This window comes from Nicrophorus vespilloides, unplaced genomic scaffold (assembly GCF_001412225.1).
Source record: "Nicrophorus vespilloides isolate i.1.1-1 unplaced genomic scaffold, Nicve_v1.0, whole genome shotgun sequence".
Lineage (NCBI taxonomy): Eukaryota > Metazoa > Arthropoda > Insecta > Coleoptera > Silphidae > Nicrophorus > Nicrophorus vespilloides.
The window spans coordinates 78,914-97,288 of NW_017099980.1; the positions used below are offsets into that span (position 1 = coordinate 78,914).

General features: G+C 32.8%; 4 protein-coding genes across 7 annotated transcripts in view; 1 reads left to right on the forward strand and 3 right to left on the reverse strand.

Annotated features, from left to right (window-relative positions):
- Window positions 1-2,481: 2,481 nt before the first annotated feature.
- LOC108566481 (sensory neuron membrane protein 2-like) lies at window positions 2,482-12,265 on the forward strand. Its single transcript, XM_017926382.1, has 9 exons — window positions 2,482-2,620; window positions 2,685-2,845; window positions 2,899-3,043; window positions 3,109-3,366; window positions 3,432-3,652; window positions 11,390-11,589; window positions 11,656-11,774; window positions 11,841-11,978; window positions 12,045-12,265. Exons 1-9 carry the CDS (start codon window positions 2,495-2,497, stop codon window positions 12,201-12,203), a joined length of 1,527 nt encoding a protein of 508 aa, XP_017781871.1. The 5' UTR covers window positions 2,482-2,494; the 3' UTR covers window positions 12,204-12,265.
- On the reverse strand, window positions 9,089-9,990 carry LOC108566482 (glutathione peroxidase 1-like). Its single transcript, XM_017926383.1, has one exon. It carries the CDS (start codon window positions 9,867-9,869, stop codon window positions 9,207-9,209), a length of 663 nt encoding a protein of 220 aa, XP_017781872.1. The 5' UTR covers window positions 9,870-9,990; the 3' UTR covers window positions 9,089-9,206.
- LOC108566483 (phospholipid hydroperoxide glutathione peroxidase, mitochondrial-like) lies at window positions 9,882-11,354 on the reverse strand. Of its 2 annotated transcripts, XR_001891211.1 has the most exons (4): window positions 10,709-11,354; window positions 10,336-10,499; window positions 10,188-10,279; window positions 9,882-10,140 (listed from the first exon to the last, which is right to left on the reverse strand). XR_001891211.1 is itself a non-coding variant. In XM_017926384.1 (1 exon), the coding sequence occupies exon 1, from the start codon at window positions 11,230-11,232 to the stop codon at window positions 10,705-10,707; it is 528 nt and encodes a 175-aa protein (XP_017781873.1). In that variant the 5' UTR covers window positions 11,233-11,354; the 3' UTR covers window positions 10,679-10,704. The 2 variants fall into 2 exon arrangements, 1 of the variants encoding a protein (XP_017781873.1); XM_017926384.1 differs by lacking the exons at window positions 9,882-10,140; window positions 10,188-10,279; window positions 10,336-10,499 and having other exon boundaries at window positions 10,679-11,354.
- Window positions 12,266-14,976: 2,711 nt separating the features above from the next.
- Window positions 14,977-18,375, reverse strand: part of LOC108566476 (proton-coupled amino acid transporter-like protein pathetic) — a 41,460-nt gene continuing 38,061 nt past the window's right edge. For 2 of the 3 annotated variants that reach the window (XM_017926375.1, XM_017926374.1), the window contains exons 2-5: window positions 17,858-17,925; window positions 16,594-16,731; window positions 15,713-16,525; window positions 14,977-15,656 (exon numbers count right to left, since the gene is read on the reverse strand). In XM_017926375.1, the coding sequence (XP_017781864.1) occupies window positions 15,251-15,656; window positions 15,713-16,525; window positions 16,594-16,731; window positions 17,858-17,925 (1,425 nt within the window). In that variant the 3' untranslated portion in view covers window positions 14,977-15,250. Of the gene's footprint in view, window positions 15,657-15,712; window positions 16,526-16,593; window positions 16,732-17,151; window positions 17,397-17,857; window positions 17,926-18,375 lie in introns of those variants that run through there. The other variant, XM_017926376.1, reaches the window with a different exon arrangement.

The window sequence follows — 18,375 nt, forward strand, 5'->3', positions numbered from 1 at the left end:
ACATTACTTTCATCGAAACAAAAGAAGTAAATTGAATAACTTAAGTATATCAGTATGATCAATATGACTACAACTAAGGATTTGACCTATAAACAAATTTCATTCGTTATACCTTGCTTTCTAGATGTAGGTGTTGAATTAATAAAAAAAAAATGACATTTGACATTGACTTTCATCAAAACAAAAGAAGTAAATTGAATAACTTAAGTATATCAGTATGATCAATATGACTACAACTAAGGATTTGACCTATAAACAAATTTCATTCGTTATACCCAGCTTTCTAGATGTAGGTGTTGAATTAATAATAAAAAAGGACATTTGACATATCAATCGTTTTACACGGTACTCCACTTACACGATTTCGTTTTACACGTTAAAAAAAAATAAATATTGAAAATAAGATATCTCTCGTTTTACACGGTACTTTATTTACATGTTTTCGCTTTTACACCGTTTAACAAAAAATTAAATGAATAAATAAATGTTGAAAATAATCGATTTACACCTGCGAAAAAACGAGTAAAACGAGGGATAGGTGTGTTTATTACTTATTGAGCAAATTGAGTACTTACATAAAACAACCATATGCTACCATCTTCACTTAACCAGCAATATAGTATATAAGAAAACTATTTTTAGTGCATATATTTTCGTTTTTATTTTATTTTATTTTTTCATTTCTAATCATAGCAGCAAGATTAACTATTTTAAAATATATAAACATATCATCTGATAAGAGTATAGATAAAAATAACAATCATTCATTGATTCTCATTTAAGTTTATAGATAAGGTCGAAACAATACTTCAGATTAATCTGGGATACTGAACTCAATTATTCAAGTTTATTGTAAGGACATTCTTTCAATTTGATCTTATTGGATTAAATGGGTGTAGATTTTATTTGTATACTATACATAATTATATTAAGAATGTTGTCATAACCAATTCTACTTTGTTGCAAAAGATTGTTAAATTTTCAACAGTTTTATAGACGGTTAAAGGAAGACTAGATTATTGTTCAATCGAAGTTACATAAATCCAATTACATTTTTGATTGCATATATAAATGCTTAACAGTTTTCCAAGCAGAATGTTATAAGATTTCTAACATTTCTAATTGTTTGTATAAGAACTAAATAAATCAATCAACAAAATGAAATATATATATTTCATGCACAGAAGCAATTATTTATCTAAAGATTTTTCTTATCAGATTATGAGTATTTCTTTAAAATCTGAGTCGAGTTTCGAAAAACTAAGCCAACTTATTCCTCCTACATACACTGACCTAAAATCAATTTGATAATACATTCACAATTTGAAGCACTGTATTAATTTTCACAAAAAAAAATATTGATTTGTCTACTATAATTCAATGTTTTTAATTATAAAGAATCAACATTTATATATTGATAATATCACATCACCGTCTGCGTCTGCTTTAATTTTATCTCATTGAGTGTCAATTGAAGTATTTTTGTTATATTAATAAAAACAATTTTCTTTAATTGTATAAAAATAAGTCTCCTACTTGAGAAATATCCCAACTTTACCACAAACAATTGCTCGATGATAGGAACCAACTAATTTACTATATATTTGTTTAAATATCTGGGTTCGCTGTGAATATTTGACGGTGAGAATGTATGGGTTACGTCTAAATTAAATAATATATTCTTTCATTACGGTTCGCTATCGCAAGCCGCTCGAATTCCCACAGATAATTGCAATTTCGTTGATTGAAGAACCGAACGGATCGATTTTGCACATGAAATAACGAATTCCCTGTTAATTTATAATCAATGATTCTTTCAGTTATATTATTTTTCTTATTACATTAACAGAAGAAAATTTTAATTATATTTAAAAAAAAAAATATTGATATTAATTAGATTTATACATGTTTAAAGAAAAGAAATATTTTTTAATGACAAATTTTGACATTTGGTATTTGTCAACTTTATTTTGTTTTTCCAGTTATTTGATTTTGATTTTGAGTTATGTCAACTCAAGTAATGTCATTTGTAGTTACGTCAACTCAAGTTATGTCATCTCATTGTTGTAAGTAAATCATTGGGTTTGATATCAAACGAGAAACTCTTCAATTTAAACGTTGAATAATGAAAAATACCAATTTAAATGTAATTTGTTGAATTGCACTTTGGGTCTAATGAGAAAATCGATGGAGTTAACCATTAGTACAAACGTTGGGTCCTAAATAATTCAAGCGCAGAATAAATATTAGGAATTGTTTTTGCTGTCAGCATGTAAATGTTGTGTAAGCAAAGAAAAAAACACCTTCTTTTACGCAATGCAATCGATGTACGAATCCATATAGCATCCCCACCCTCTAAGGAATAATGCACTTCAAATTACAATTACAAAAAAAAATATATTTGTTATCTCATTTCTGATAACATTTATTTGTATTATATAAGTGAATAGAAAATGTTCGGTGTCAGTTTCGGTATTTGAATATAGGACCAAACATGCTGAAAACGAGGAAGCAAAGGTGTACGTTTATAACGAGTGTGGTAGCTGTGGTGTTGCTGTTCGTGACTCTTCTGTTGGCCACCTATGGAATACCGACAATCGTCACCGATGTTATGGAATCTGTAATATTTTCGAAAAAACGACGAGTGCGAATTAAAAAAAATAAACGATAACATTCACTTGCAGAATCTGCGCCTGGAGGATGGCTCCATGGCTTGGGATGTGTTCGAGGAGGTCCCGTTTCCTTTGGACTTCAAGATCTACTTCTTCGAAGTCGAGAATACAGATAAAATGTTGACTGGAGAAGAAGCTCCGAAACTCAGAGAGATCGGACCATACGTTTACAAGTAAATCAGCCACCGTTGCAAGATTAAAGCATTTCATTAACCATTCGTTTCAGCGAGAGGCGTTACAAGACTGGTATAAAATTGGACGGAGATCTTGTCGAGTACAGGCAGAGGCAAGATTTCAGCTTCGACAGGGAACGCACTGATGATTCCTTAACTCCCGACGATAAAATCACCACGATCAATCCTCTGGTTTGGGTTAGTGTCTTGCTCGTGATCCGTCGCCGCGAATATCTATATTTCTTATTTTATTCACTTTGTAGGGTATCTACCAATACATGGAATCTACCGGCATGAAGCTTCCCCTCGATTTGAAATCCGCCCTCAGTCAAATATTGGATGAGTCTGAACTTATTCAGAAATTGGTAGTAAAAGACATTCTTTTCGGGGGTATACCTTTCTGCGATCCAGCAAAGACTAAGTGGGAAGGAAAACTTCTGTGCTTGGTCTTCATGTTCATGAACGTGAAAGTAGTCGAATACAAAGATGATGGCTCCATGATATACAGTTTACTCAGATTCGTAAGTTTAGTTTCTTTTTGTTTGAAATATCTCTTGATAATTATATTTTTTAATTCGTTCTCTAGAAATCCGAAACGGATGATGGACTGTACGTGGCCAAAAGGGGCATTGACGATATCAGCCAAATCGGCAAAATTATGTCGTGGAACGGATTGACTTCCGTCGATTTCTGGCCAGGTGGTGAAGAAGCAAGTTGCAACAAAGTCGAAGGAAGAGATATTAGTATCTATCCACCTTACATTAAAAAGGGCGAAACTTTCAAACTCTACGCCTCAGACATGTGCAGGTGAGTGTTCCATGTTATCTATTTGCTCACTTCATAAACATTTTATAACTATCCACAAGTAGATATCTGGGATTATCTCTTATATAATTAAAAAGAACTCAGTTTTAATAACAATTCAAAAGTTACATTTTTTTAAGTATTTGTAAAATACCTTAAATCATCTTGAAAACATAGCTCCATCATAACTATAATTGACTTTAAAATATTATATTCATATTATTTAAACAAATGTTTTTCAAATCATCACACTATAACCTATAGTTAAACTTCTTTGAATAATAATTGAATTATCTTTTAAAATTTTCGAAGCACACCAAATCACAGCTATAAACATTAATGATAAAAAACAAGATATATTTCGTTGCTTAACTTAATACATTTTATTAAATTTTGTTTTGATTTTAAACGTCAATTAATGACATCAAATAATTAAACAAAATAATTAAACTAAATGTAATGTTTAGAAGTGCATTGAATTTTAAAAACAATAGAAAATATAGATAATTGAGTCGTAATTGCGCTTTCGCATGACTAGATATTATGTAAAGATAATGAAACAATGTGTTCTGCATTATGTGTGGAACACATTTATCCAACCAACGAAAAAAAAATATGTATGTCAATAGTGACAGTAGTAATAGTCGGAAAAATTACAATCGATTTTTCGCGTTCGAGCTTAAAATATAAGATAAATAAGAAAAAAATGCATGGATATTATATGAATTTGAAACGTCATATTTCCTGAGCAATAAAGAAATTAAAATCAAGTTAGTGTAATGAAATTTTGTTATAACATGAAAACAATGAATGCAAATTCTATTCAAGATATCAAAATCGCAGTTCAAATTTATTTTCATCTTTTTTTTTCAATTGAAATTATTTTGCTTCAATACCAAAATATTATATCAATATTTTATGATACTATTTATTTTTGAAAACTGTTTCTACTTCATTTCCAAAAAACTTTATATTTTTCCAATTCCAAAAAAAATCTATTAAAGTTTGCGAACTTCAATTAATAATTTAATGATTATAAATTTGTATCCAATAGAAATAAGTCTTCTTCAAATCCAAGACAATTTTCTTATTAGATAAAAGTTTTATCTTTAGAACTCTATCTTTTTATCTTGTTGACTATTATTAGACTCTAATGAACTAGAGACTTAGAACAGCGCTTCTCTACCTTTTTGCCGCGCGACCCAACATGTTTGATTATAGTCGTTGTACGACTCAATGTTTTATAACCCAATATATTTGACATTTTGACGTAAGATGACAGCTGTCATTTTGCGACTAAGTACAAATTTTAACGCTGGCTTAGAAATATCAAGGATTTCTTTCTTTGTGTTGTAATTAAATTTGGCATAACGCGTTTTCAACCTCGACATATTACATTATAGATCTTGTACGACTCAATTGTTCATTTTTTGACGCTTTGACGTAAGGTGACAGCTGTCAATTCTCGCCTCATTATAAATTTAACTTAGATATTTCAAGGATTTCTTTCTGTTGTGATTCTATTTAATTGATTCAAATTTAACACATTCATATAGTTTACTCCAAAAAAAATACATGTTGTAACTTTCTTATCAATTTTAACAATCAATTAAAATTAATCATTCTTATAAAATTGTTTTTGTTAATTAGCTAATAATAATCGTTATTGCAACAGTAAAAAAACTAAATTAGACATTTCTATAAGAAAAAATAAGAAAACAAAAAAGATTAATTTCTGCAAAGCGCTATTGACAATAGGTCTTTTCAGCCTTTAATACAGTATTTCTTTCAAATTATAAAATAAAATATAAAACATCCGGTGTTGGAAAGATTCAATTGTACGATAATGATTTTATTTTACACAGATTACGGTTTACTGTTTATTGAAAATAAACCTTTTGACATTGACCCCGTTTATCATGTAATGAGACAACTCAATAATTTGCAAAAAAACAAAAAAAAACCTGAAGCTAATCTTATTTGTTTTGCGATCTCCGACAATATCTGACATTGCAGTAGATATTATTAGCATTAAGTCGATTCAAGTGTCGACAGCTGTTTATAACGTCAGATAAGAAAATCGAAAAAGTTTATTAGAATATCCGTTTTTTTTTATTTGTAAAAAACAATAAATACTTGCGATTACATTATTAACTTTTTAACCTTTTACAACATTGTAAAGATTTGAGTATGAACAAATCATATATATACATTATTTTTTCTTATTTGAAATCAAAACTAAAGTTCATAAGTTTTTAATAAAAAAATATAGTTAATGACAGCTGTCAACTTACGTCAATGTTGGATTGCACAGTAAAAAAGTTAAGAAACGCTGTTTTACAATATTATAGACATTTTATAGACATTTTGTTCTTGACTTAATATTTTTAATATGAACTTTTCTTACTTAGAATCAAAACTAAAAAACTTTTTTAATCAAAAATATCTTCAATTGTCAACTATTCATCTTTTACTACAGTGCTTCTAAACCTATTGTTACTTACCAATAGTGAGTCACGTTCGAAATTTATTGAGTCGCGAAATGACAGCTGTCAACTTACGTCATATAAAATATGTTACAAACAATTGGTTCGTAGTTTAACAACAAACAAAAATGTTGGGTTGCACAGCAAAAAAGTTGAGAAACGCTGTTTTACAATATTATAGATATTTTAGTGCAAGCAAATTATAAATCTATGAATTGTTCTTGACTTAATATTTTGAGTATGAGCAAATCATATAAATATGAATTTTTCTTACTTAGAATCAAAACTAAAGAACTTTTTAATAAAAAAATATCTTCAATTGTCAACTATTCATCTTTTACTACAATGCTTCTAAACCTTTTGTTACTTACCAATAAATTTATTCAGTCGCAAAATGACATCTGTCAACTTACGTCATATATAATATATTACAAACAATTGGTTCACAGTTTAACAACAAACAAAAATGTTGGGTTGTACAGCAAAAACGTTGAGAAACGCTGTTTTACAATATTATAGATATTTTAGTGCAAGCAAATTATAAATCTATGAATTGTTCTTGACTTAATATTTTGAGTATGAGCAAATCATATAAATATGAATTTTTCTTACTTAGAATCAAAACTAAAGAACTTTTTAATAAAAAAATATCTTCAATTGTCAACTATTCATCTTTTACTACAATGCCTCTAAACCTATTGGTTGCTAACCAATAGTGAGTCACGTTCAAAGTTCAATGGGTTGAGAAATGACAGCTGTCAACTTACGTCATATAAAATATGTTACAAACAATTGGGTCGCAGTTTCATAAGTAACAAGAATGTTGGATTTCGCGGCAAAAAAGTTGAGAAACGCTGATTTACATTATGGACATTTGTGTTTTATTTGAAATATTTTTCTAGAATATCTCCGATTTTTAGAAGATTACAGACATTTGAGTATGAGCGAATCATTTGTATGAATTAAAATGTTCTTATTTGAAAACAAACTAATGAATACTCGTGTTAATTCGGTATGAATCATAAATGCGCAAGGAAAAGCTATTAGCCGTGTTTACTGTAAAAAAGCGATCAGTAATTTCGACTGAATGCGTTTGCACTGTAATGAAATATTTGGAGTAAGGACGTTAATGTTAATTAGGATATCGATCCCATGAACTATTCGTGATACAGAGATCCTTAGAAGCGTTCGTATTCAAGCTGTTTACTAGATGTAATGCCAGTGTTTCCGTGCGGCTCATTGCTGCATTTATTTTCAACCTTCGGTGAATTGAACACCGCGCACTTTACTAATTTATATAATACCCACCTTAACAAAGGAATAAACCAGAGTTTAGCTCACAGCGCAAATCCTTCCATTAAATATTATACTTAGAAAATAATTTGTTTCTACTTCAATGATTAAAAAATGTGTGTATTATTTATTGAATCTTTTTAAATACAAATTACTTATACTTAAAAAAATACTAAACTAATTAGACAGTATTTTTTCCAATTATACTTTTTTATTTGTACATCAAAATGCTAACAACTATAAGCGTTGAAGAAAAAAAGTCACTCTGTAAATTATATCTAAAAGATTAGTTTTCTCTTCCAAAAAAGTGATTTCTTAATAATAAAAAAAAATCAATTTATCTCACAGTTGATGCGATTATAAGAAAGTAAAAATATCTTACAAAGTGAAAGTAGATCTAAATTTTTAAATTTTGTAGTTGGAATCTGAATAAAACGTAACATGATTCGTAGTTAAAATATGATTATTCAATCTTTAAGAATGTCCAAATGGAACGTGGTTAGTGCAAAGGGTTCAATTGTATTTTTAGTTTTATAATGTTATCATCAAAACGTTTTTGTCACAGATATGAAATGAGTCCTAATACACTACCCTGTAGAACAGCGTTTCTCAATAAAGTCGCGACAAAAATTGTATTGACAGCTGTTGTCACCTTGTGTCACAACTGAGGAGCTGGTGAAAAACTGTTATCGATAGGATCGCTGTACAACTAACTAACAAATATGTTGGGTAATTCGTTAAATATGTTGAGAAACTCTACTGTAGAACATCTGATTTTTAACTTAGATTGATATCTGTCATGCATTATAAATGACTGATGACAATTTATGTGGATGACGTATGATGAAATTACGCTGAAGACGTTCCACACGTAAGTGTAATTTATAATTTAGAACACTGTGTCTAATTGGAGAGATATTCAAGAATATGTTAGATCAGTATTGATTCTCTTACAATTTCTAATTAATTATATTAACTTTGTCGATACAATCGCGTTGTCCACATCATGCAAATGGTTGAATTCGTGTAAAATCGTTACTATACATTTTTATTTTAAGGGAATTCATTTTAAACATAAACTTTGTTTACGCAATTAACATAATTACTAATTAAATATGAATGAGAAATTTAATGTGTTGTCGAATCAAATGCATACAAAGTCAACACATTAGTGTGTTTACTGTTTCGGTTGCATTCTCAAGATAAATAACTGAAAAATGTAAATTTTGATTAGATGTTTATGGTTTTAATGACAGAGCAAAGGTTGATGGAAACATTGGAATGACAATATGAGATAGTAACAATGGAATATTACGCAAATTTTGATAATTACAATTAAAAATTAAATAGATATTTTTAGTTATATTGATTACGTTTATATTGCAACATTAATTATATGCATGAGTTCATGGTTCAATTTTTTAAATAGAATGAGTTATTAAAAATAGAAACATTATTCAAATGTTGATGTTGTTGAAGAATTTACATTTTATGCGTACAACATTTAATCGGTATTTTGTATTAAATTGAAAGTGTCAAAGGTTAATTGGAATGTATGGGTGGGAAAGGGAGATATAAAGAAGCTTTTGAACGTTTAAATTGATATATTTATTCTGAAAAATTCAATATATAAAATGATAATTACAAGAATAAATGCTCATTTCTGTCTCACTATATATGTTTTAAATTGTAACAAGGGATTAGTGTAATTAACAATTTAGCTATACAACACGTTGATAGACCTAGCAAAGCGAATATGTGCAGAGAAAGGAGAAGACTCAGAAGTACTTCTCCAACGATTTGACCAGATCCTTGGGGCTGGTCGTGGGGCCGTGCCTCTCCACCGGTTGTCCGTTCTTGTCGATGATGAACTTGGTGAAGTTCCACTTGATGAAGTCGCCAAGGACGCCGCCCTGCTTGTGCTTCAAGTACACGTACAGCGGATGCACGTTGTCGCCGTTAACGTCGATCTTCTCGAACATATCGAACTTGACGTTCTTCTTCGCGACGAAGCTGCAGATATCAGAGCTGCTGCCCGGCTCTTGACCACCGAACTGGTTGCAAGGGAAGCCCAGGATCTTCAATCCTTTTGATTCTCCGTACTGCTCGTCGAGTTCCACCAGTTCAGCATAGTTGTTCTTCGTCAGACCGCACTGCGATGCGACATTGACGATGATGCAGACGTGACCCTTGTACTTCTCTAGAGAGACGATTTCGCCGTTGATGTCTCTAGCTTGGAAGTCGTAAATGGAGCTCGCCTCCTTCGGACTCTCGGGGTTCACTAATGTACCCTCCATGATCTTATCTGCGGAACAAGTATCTGTTGAACAAGAGGCCGTGACTTTACAAGTTGTCGCAAGAACTGCCGGAGTTAGGAACACTGGCAAAGCGAATGCCGCAATGTTGAGCAACTGCAGCCCCCGTAAACGACGCAGCAGCATTGTATGTAATAGGCGTTACCTTCACTACTTTGATTTACAACAGAACGCAAGTCACCACAAATGCCGTGCGTAGTAGGTAGTACAACAACCGACGAGTATTATAGTATAACGATAAGTGCGGCTAGATCATCCAGTACACCACGTACTACTCTACATCATATGCCAGTACCAACCACTGATAATTAGCGATAATTCATAATCATCATATAAATAGCATACATTATACCAAACGAACTGCTGCAGCGTGCAAGTCCGGAAACGAACAATCAAACTATTACTAAATGTAAATTATTAAATGTTACTTAATTTTTAACTTACTCTGTCACTCTCACGACGACGCTCAGTCGATGAAAATATATATTTGGCAAGTTGCCACGTGAAATTCTCGCTTTAATCCAAAGATGTCTCGGCTACAAAGATAATAATGATTTTATATTGAATTATCGCGTTATATCAGTTACTGTACCTCGTATATATAGCTGCCTAAAAGGTTATACAATCATCAGTTAATCATTAATGCAACTCATACACGTTACGCAGCAATCATTTAGAAGTATAGCCATAGAGGACAATCTATGCATACACGTCAGAGCGGTTGTATAACTCGAATATGTAACAATTTTATAAAATCTGTAAGGGCAAAGTGAAAATCTATTATTTTAGACATGATAAAAGCGTTTTTTTTTATAGATGATCATGTTAGGGCACATTTTCTGCAAAATGCTATTTTGATATTCAAACTAAATTGAATAAAACTAGCAATTAATAAATAAATAAACAAAATATATTTAAAAAAATAATTCAGTTAATACAAGTTAAAAGACTGCTTATAGATTTACCAAATTTCTTCTAATGTCTTGAGCATGTTTAGAGGTTTGGTGCTGGAGGCAAACCTCTTGACAGGCTTTCCATATTGATCGATGACGAACTTGGTGAAGTTCCACTTAATAGCATTGCCTTTGCCCTTGGCTTTGGGATCGGGCAGGGTGTGCTTCAAATAATGATAGAGTGGTACTGCTTTGGGTCCATTCACATTGATCTTTTCGAACATGTCAAACTGTACATTGTAATTCTCAATGAAGGAGCATATCTTCTCAGCATCGCCTGGCTCTTGTGCACCAAACTGGTTGCAAGGAAATGCCAGCACCTTCAAACCCTTGCTCTCCCCATAATCTTCATGGAGCTGCACCAGTTGCTCATAGTTGGACTTGGTGTGTCCGCATCTGGACGCAACGTTAACGATGATACAGACGTGTCCCTTGTATTCCTCAAGAGACACCGGTTCACCTTTGATGTTATTCACGGTGAACTCGTAAATGGATTCGGCAGTTTTCCAAGATTCGTCTGCAACTGCTTGAGCCATCCTGCAAATATGCGGAGCTATTGTTTACAAATACAATAACCTAAACCAGATCCTTTTCCCGCTTCAGCAATATACCATACACTTGCTGAAGAGATTTCAGTTGATCCTTCCATTCACAGATGTCGGGCTCCATCTAATATTCGAATTTCTTTTTCAGGACCGCTGAAATTATATTCGACGGAGAGGGGACGTACAAAGATTTGGACACTTACGATTACGTTGTAAACAAGAGATTGTTTTATCCAGAAGATGGTGAGAAAGCTGAGGACTCTTGTTATTGTGCCAAAAAGACTAGAGGCATGGATGGTGAAGAATCCTGTTTTCTGGATGGAGCTTTGGACGTTCAAACTTGTTTCGGTATAATTATATTCTTTATTAATTAAATTGCACACAATCTTTATAAATTATTTTGTTTGTATTTAGGAATGCCAGCGTTATTGTCTCTGCCGCATTTCCTGTACGCCGACAAGAAATATTTGGATGCGGTCGAAAATTTGAAGCCTGACATAGAGAAACACAATTTGGTGATGCGATTGCAACCGGTTAGCTAATATAAATGTTTTATTGTTGCAATGTTAATTAATTGTTAATTTTTCTTTGCATTTAAGCTATTAGGATTTCCGGTGGTTGGTAACAGGAGGATCCAGATGAATATGGTGGTGCGACCAATGTTGTACGGCGGTGAAATGATCGAAGAAACTGCAAAAGTTTCGCGCTCCCTTTTACCATTGATGTGGTTCGATGAGGTACATATTTGAATTTAAATTTTGTCTCGTATTCAATTTCACCTAAAACAAATGCATTATTCTCAGGGCATCGAATTGAACAACTATTACTACGATCTTCTGGACGTGGCTTTGTATGTGATGAAGGTGGCTGACATCATCAAGTGGGTTCTCGTCGGACTCGCCGCTATTATGTTGCTCATTTCTGGATCATTTTACATTTATTTCTGGAGGACGGGCAGATGAGTTATTTCCTGATATTAAATTATTATTAATCATCATAGTAAATAATAAAACATCTCATCAAATAGTTCCAACGAAATGATTCCTCTGCAATTGTTTCTAAACATTTTTTTTTCATTGATACACTGTGTATATAATGAGTGATCATTTTGCAGTTAGTTGCAAGACTTGTATAAAAAAAAAACAAAACAAAGACACACTAATGTCTTTTAATCTGAATGTCTTTATTTTTTGAAGAATTAATAAACAAAAATCAGTGTTGTTTGAGAAAACAAAATTATAATAAAAAAAAAACTGTATTTATATATTTTTAAATAAATATTTAACATAATCCAATTTTGAAGTTATTAAATTTAGGTGTAAAGAAGAAGGTTCAGAAACGCTGTTGTAATACTATGCTATCTTACTTGTTTCATTCTTTCATGAATTACTTAGTTACCTTATTCTAATAAGAAATCTTTAAGAATTTGAAAAATAACCTTTTACGAAATTGGCGCTTTTTCGCATATTATTTTTCACATAAAATTTATCAAATATTATTTCAATTCATTAATTGCATCTACATTTGTTTGTTTTAATGCACATTTGGTAACATGCAATTTCCTATCTAAGATAAGATAGTCAACTACGATTATCTTTAAAGTCTGTTTGATAATATATACAGGGTGGACTAATTAAACTGCAACTAACTTAAAACTGCTATAACTTTTGAACCGTTGGCAATGTTGTGTCCATATTACATCTAATGATAGCCGATTTTATTGTTTAGAAGCCTGCGGAAGCATTTGCATCTCAGTTTTTTGAAAAGTTATCAGCGATGGAATTGAAACGTAATGGTGTAATAGTCCAATATTTAAGCGGAAAACCTAAAGTAAATATTTTTTGTCTCGAACCATAACACGTTATAACGAAGCTAATAGTCTTGCAAAATGCTATAAAACTAGATCTGTGGCAGAATTAAGGAAGGCAAATCGCTACTCAGCTGACCACATCGAAAATAACCATGCAACAAATATTCAAAATCGAACTCAAAGTGAAGCCTTACAATGTCCAAAAAGGATAAGATCTCATAAGATGTTCATAAAAAAACTAGGCTCGATAGAGCGAAGGAGCTCTTGCGCTTGCACGAACGCAGCCAATTGCCAAATATTGTCTTGTTTGATGAGAAAAATTTCTCAATTGAGAAATTCGTAAACAAACAAAATGATCGAATTTAATTAGAGAGGTCAAATGAAAATTTAGACATTCGATTGGTCACAGAAAGTCAAGTACCACCGTTTGTGGTAGTTTGGGAGGCTGTGCCGGTGGATAGTCGCTTTTCTTTGTTACTTTTTGGACCATGGCGTTAAGATTAATGCGAATGTCTGCTACGAAAAATTTTTGGAAGGTGTTCTGAAGCCGTAGTCAACCAAACATTTCAGTCAGAAAGAGTCGACGTTTCAAGAAGATTCTGCACCATTACACAAAGCATACGAAAACTAACAATTGCTGAGAGACAACGTTTCACACTTAATTTCGACAGCAGAGTTGTCTCCACGGTGACCAGATGCAAATCCGCTCATGGGTCATACATCAGACCAATATCAGTAATAAAAAATACCAAAGTGTTAATGTGTTCAATAAAGTCCTTCTTCGTGAATGGAGGAAGATTCCACAGGTTCACATTCGTGTAGCGTGCGACTCGCTTGTCGACCAACTCTGAGCTATACCTTTGCGTTCAAGGCGGTCATATCGAAAATTTGAATTGAATTCAAAAAATTTAATTGTTTTCCAACATTGTTTGCTTGTGGTTCAATAAAATCCAATTTAAATTAAAAAAAATACCTCGTTCTGAAAAATTGCAGTTTAATTTAAGAAATGATATGACCAAGTTTGTTAAAAAAAACTAAATGATTCCAGCCTATTGTTTAACAAGTTTTTTTTTTCTTAGTCAAGGTGTATTTGGATATTCGAAAGTTATTGTGTTGTGGGGAGGTAATTGGTTAAAATGTAAAATAAAAATAATTGTTTATAAAACGATTTCAGTTTTATTCAATAGTTAGAAATAATAACAATATCTTAAATAACAATTCAAGTAGAAAAAATATCATCACATACTCGAAAAAAATCTGTTTAAAATTAAACAAATTGCATTACTCGTCATTATACAGCGATATGATAAATATATATACGTTGGCGTGTACATTTACAACAAATGTATAATATTGATGTTTTAGTCGTTGTTGATAACAAAAAAAAAATGAAGTTTTATATTTGTTTGTTAATTGATCACCAAATACATATATTCTCGTTTTTGCTTTTAGATAGTATTACAAATTTTGTCTGCACCTTAAGGAACTTGAAACAGTCGCCGCTACAATAAGATAGCGACGGCTTACCCTGTCCGTTTCTTTAAATCATCTTTATTACGTTAACAATAATATAATAAAAATATTTAGCTGTTAAATCTTAAATCGCAAACAAAGAAGTACAAATCGAAATGTTATTTGTACGTAGAATAAGAAATGAAAATTGAATTTTAAGCTAAATGAAAAATTAAATAAAATTGCTACAAATAAATTCGAGTATTTCTTTGTTTGCTTAGTCTCTATCACATTATCATCTGATTTTCAATGTCTCAATATTTCGATTGATCTAAAGCACTAAGCTACTTCTACTCAACTACTACGATTCTTCACAGCTCTCTCTGTCTCTCTATTTCATCGGAACTTTAATTATTTCGGGTTTCCGTCGTGCCTTCCAAAAAAAAAATAGGATTTTGCTTTGTTCCCACTAAACCTTGATCCACCTTCTTGCTTATGCGATTTTCTTAATAATGTTGTTTAAATATGCTCTACAAGAAACTAAAATAGGCAAGCACAAGTTAAATGATTTGTAGATTTAACAAAATAGGTAAGGTGTTCGCGTTTTGCGTGGTCTGCTGCTGCTGATGGTGTTGTTTTTTTGTTGTTGTTGTTGTTTTTTTTTTTAGTTGTTCAAATCTCTAAACAGGCGTAATACTAACCAATCTAATACTTGAATGCAACCTGGTTTCGTGACCATGTGAGCATTCATGATTCCAAGATTTCGCAAATGCTGACGTAACTGCCGGTTACGAAGCCCACCAAGCCGAAGCAGATAAGGAAGATGTTCTTCCACAGTCTCCAGTTGAAGCGGCCTAGACCCGGTTCCTCGTAGAAGGTGATCAGATCGATGAGGGCTGGGAAGATGAGACCGAGCGTAGAAAGGCAGACGGCGCCGACCAAAGAGATGAAACCGCCCAGATTTGGGATCAAGATGGCGATTGCAACCGTTGCGGAGACGAGGAAGACGCGGATGGAGTACTCGACGACCAACTTGCGAGCACCGAAATGCTGCTTCAGATTCTTCCAGATGATCTCCATGGGAACGTAGAATTGCAGGCTGTACGTTAGGAGGATGGCGACGGCTATCATGAGCTTAACCAATTGGGCCAATCTGGAATGACAATCAGTTTAGTAACTGCGATTCAAATTTAATTTTGTAGGTCTTACATTTCTTCCTTGGGCAAGTTAAGGGTGATGCTGCCTTCGGTGTCGTCACCGTATTTCCAGAAACCGAAGAAGCCGACGCTGGCGTACAGGAGGATGACGAAGGTCATGCCGATGTTCAGGACTCCGGGGCAACCGATGAAATGGGTCGGGGTCTTCATGCTGTTTTCCAAAGGCATGACTACGCCGATACCTTCGAGAGCGAAGATGGCGGTACCGAAGAACATTGGTAGTTTGTGAACGTCGACGAAGTTCGGTCTAGTCGTTACTTCCGGCAGATCGGAGAAGATGTAGTAGAAGGTGATGCCCATTCCTGTTCCAATCAGAACGTTGGCCATCATCGAGAACGGCGCCAGATACTTCAAGTTTCTGATCAAATTCATGAGAATCAGCAGAGGCAACAGCGCTGCCATGTAATATCTTAAATCCAAATCGGATTCCGTGTAATAATCGACGACTTGCTTAGTGTTCTTCGAAACGAACACTATGTAGACGCAGCAGCATCCCAGCAGATCGATGACCAGGAACAAATTGATCATAGCCTTAGCGAATCGAGACCATTTATGCAGGAACGTCGGACCGGACAGGAAGGCCGCTTCCGCCACCTCGGCGAAGCCCAGCGATGGAACTCTCGTCTTCTTGCAAAGGGCGTGAGCGCTCTTCACAAGAATGTGCACGCAGTACGTGCATATCAAGCCGATCATGAACGTGCAGAATAGTCCAAAACCCAGACCGGCATTGGCGAATGCCAACGGCATGGCCAGAATTCCGCTGCCGAGACTGCCCTTCAGCAGATGGATGAGCGTATCCATGTCTCTGTAAATAGAGTTGCATAAACAACATTAGTCGTGTTTTGTTTTGAATGGGCGGAATCTAGTGCTTACGAAGTGGGATGGTCCAATTTGCGATGGGCGAAGGGATCGTAGTCACCCGATTCCTCATCCTTCGGCCGAAACTCCACGAGCGGGACCGTCGATCCATTGGCCAGCGTAACAGGCACATCATTCTTTTCGCTTTTATAGCTGCAACACGAACAGAATTAGTCTCATCCTCGCAATTGGTTGTCATGGGTTAATGGTATGGTTTTTCGGTTAGATTTGGGAGGGAGATAAATCGACGAATTTACCCACCACAGCATTTCGTAATTATAAAACGCGCAAGTGGATAAATTCGCGAAGTGATTGTAATAAAAAAAAATAAACAAATATATAATTAACATCCCTAACTTGAAATAAAATAATCTCTTGAACTAATGCAAAAAATGAACTAAAATTTCCAAAACTAATTTTAAAATATACAAAAAAAAATGAATAATAATTGATTTTTTAAAAAAAAGTAATGACTATATAAATGTACAACTTCGGTAGAGTGAAGTAATTAAATAAACTATTAAACAAAATAAAAAATATTAAATAAAAAGAATCGTAATAAAAATTCTGTACCGTTGATCGTCCTCTTATATCATCCGCAGCTCTTCAGCACTAGCAGCGCAACACGTTGCGGCAACAGCACTTGAGGCAGCTCCGGTTATTGCCAATATTCTTATGAAATACTTCAAAAAATATAATCACAACAACACTTTTATTTGAAACCATGCATAAGTGCAGAGACCTAAACGAATCGCAGACAACAATCGTCATTGAAATGTGAATATGATATGTGCACCAAAAGAGAAAGAGAGAAAATAAAAAACAAAGCTCTATATCGATGAAACAATTGAAATGCAAAACAAAATAAATGATAATAACAATTAAAGTGTCGAGTATCTAATTACAAGTGCGTTTGTATGTGCGTTATATCAGCATTATACATGGTTTTCTTTACTAATAGAATATATAAAAAAAAAAACAAATAATAGGAAAAGTCCAATCACCAGTACTAAAAAAAGATATGTGTGTTCCTTCCATTAAATAATAATTTCAAATTTTCTATACCTTCGCTGGGTAATAAGATGAAGAATAGTGCGTCGATGAATGATTTTGTGTTTTCGTTTCTTTCTTTTACATTTTTTTCTTTCTTTTCTACTGTGTTTCTGAGGGTTGCGCGCTCTGATTTTCTGCGCTTCGCTATTCGATTTTTTTTTGTTTCGTTTCTTTTTGTCGAATGCGAATGGTGAATTAGCATCCAGATCGGAGTTATAGTACTTACTTAGTCATAATTACATCTGTCTTTACACCACCCTTTTTCTGGTCAAATTGAGATATGAGTTGGGGTCTCTGCAACAACAAAAAGAAGAGAAAAATTAAATTGATGTTAACATTCAGTTTCATAAGTATTTTGTTCTATAAATTACTTAATAATTACATAAAATAAAATAATTTTAACATATAACCTAATTTAATCTAACCTCTAATTGTTTACATTTATATATTTTGACAAATATTCAATTATTTAACGGAAACATTTAACTTTTAACAAATATTAGACGCAATAACTAAAGCATACTTTAACTATTTATACTAGATATTCCATACAATAACTGGTTAATCAATGTTTATTACGATTTCAATAAACCTAACCTAATTTAATGTAACCTCAAAATTTTTACATCAAAATCTTTGGACAATATTCAATTATTTAACAGAAATATTTAACTTTTAATAAAAATGCAAAAATTGATTATATGGAATTACAAGATAAAGTATACTATTTCAAACTTTAACTAT

Excerpts from the sequence above, each read along its gene's own strand:
- LOC108566482 (XM_017926383.1), bottom strand. The coding sequence starts at position 9,869 with ATGCTGCTGCGTCGTTTACGGGGGCTGCAGTTGCTCAACATTGCGGCA.
- LOC108566483 (XM_017926384.1), bottom strand. The coding sequence starts at position 11,232 with ATGGCTCAAGCAGTTGCAGACGAATCTTGGAAAACTGCCGAATCCATT.
- LOC108566481 (XM_017926382.1), top strand. The coding sequence starts at position 2,495 with ATGCTGAAAACGAGGAAGCAAAGGTGTACGTTTATAACGAGTGTGGTA. Across the intron at positions 11,590-11,655 it reads GGACGTTCAAACTTGTTTCG|GAATGCCAGCGTTATTGTCT; the intron begins GTATAATTATAT and ends GTTTGTATTTAG. Across the intron at positions 11,775-11,840 it reads TGGTGATGCGATTGCAACCG|CTATTAGGATTTCCGGTGGT; the intron begins GTTAGCTAATAT and ends TTTGCATTTAAG.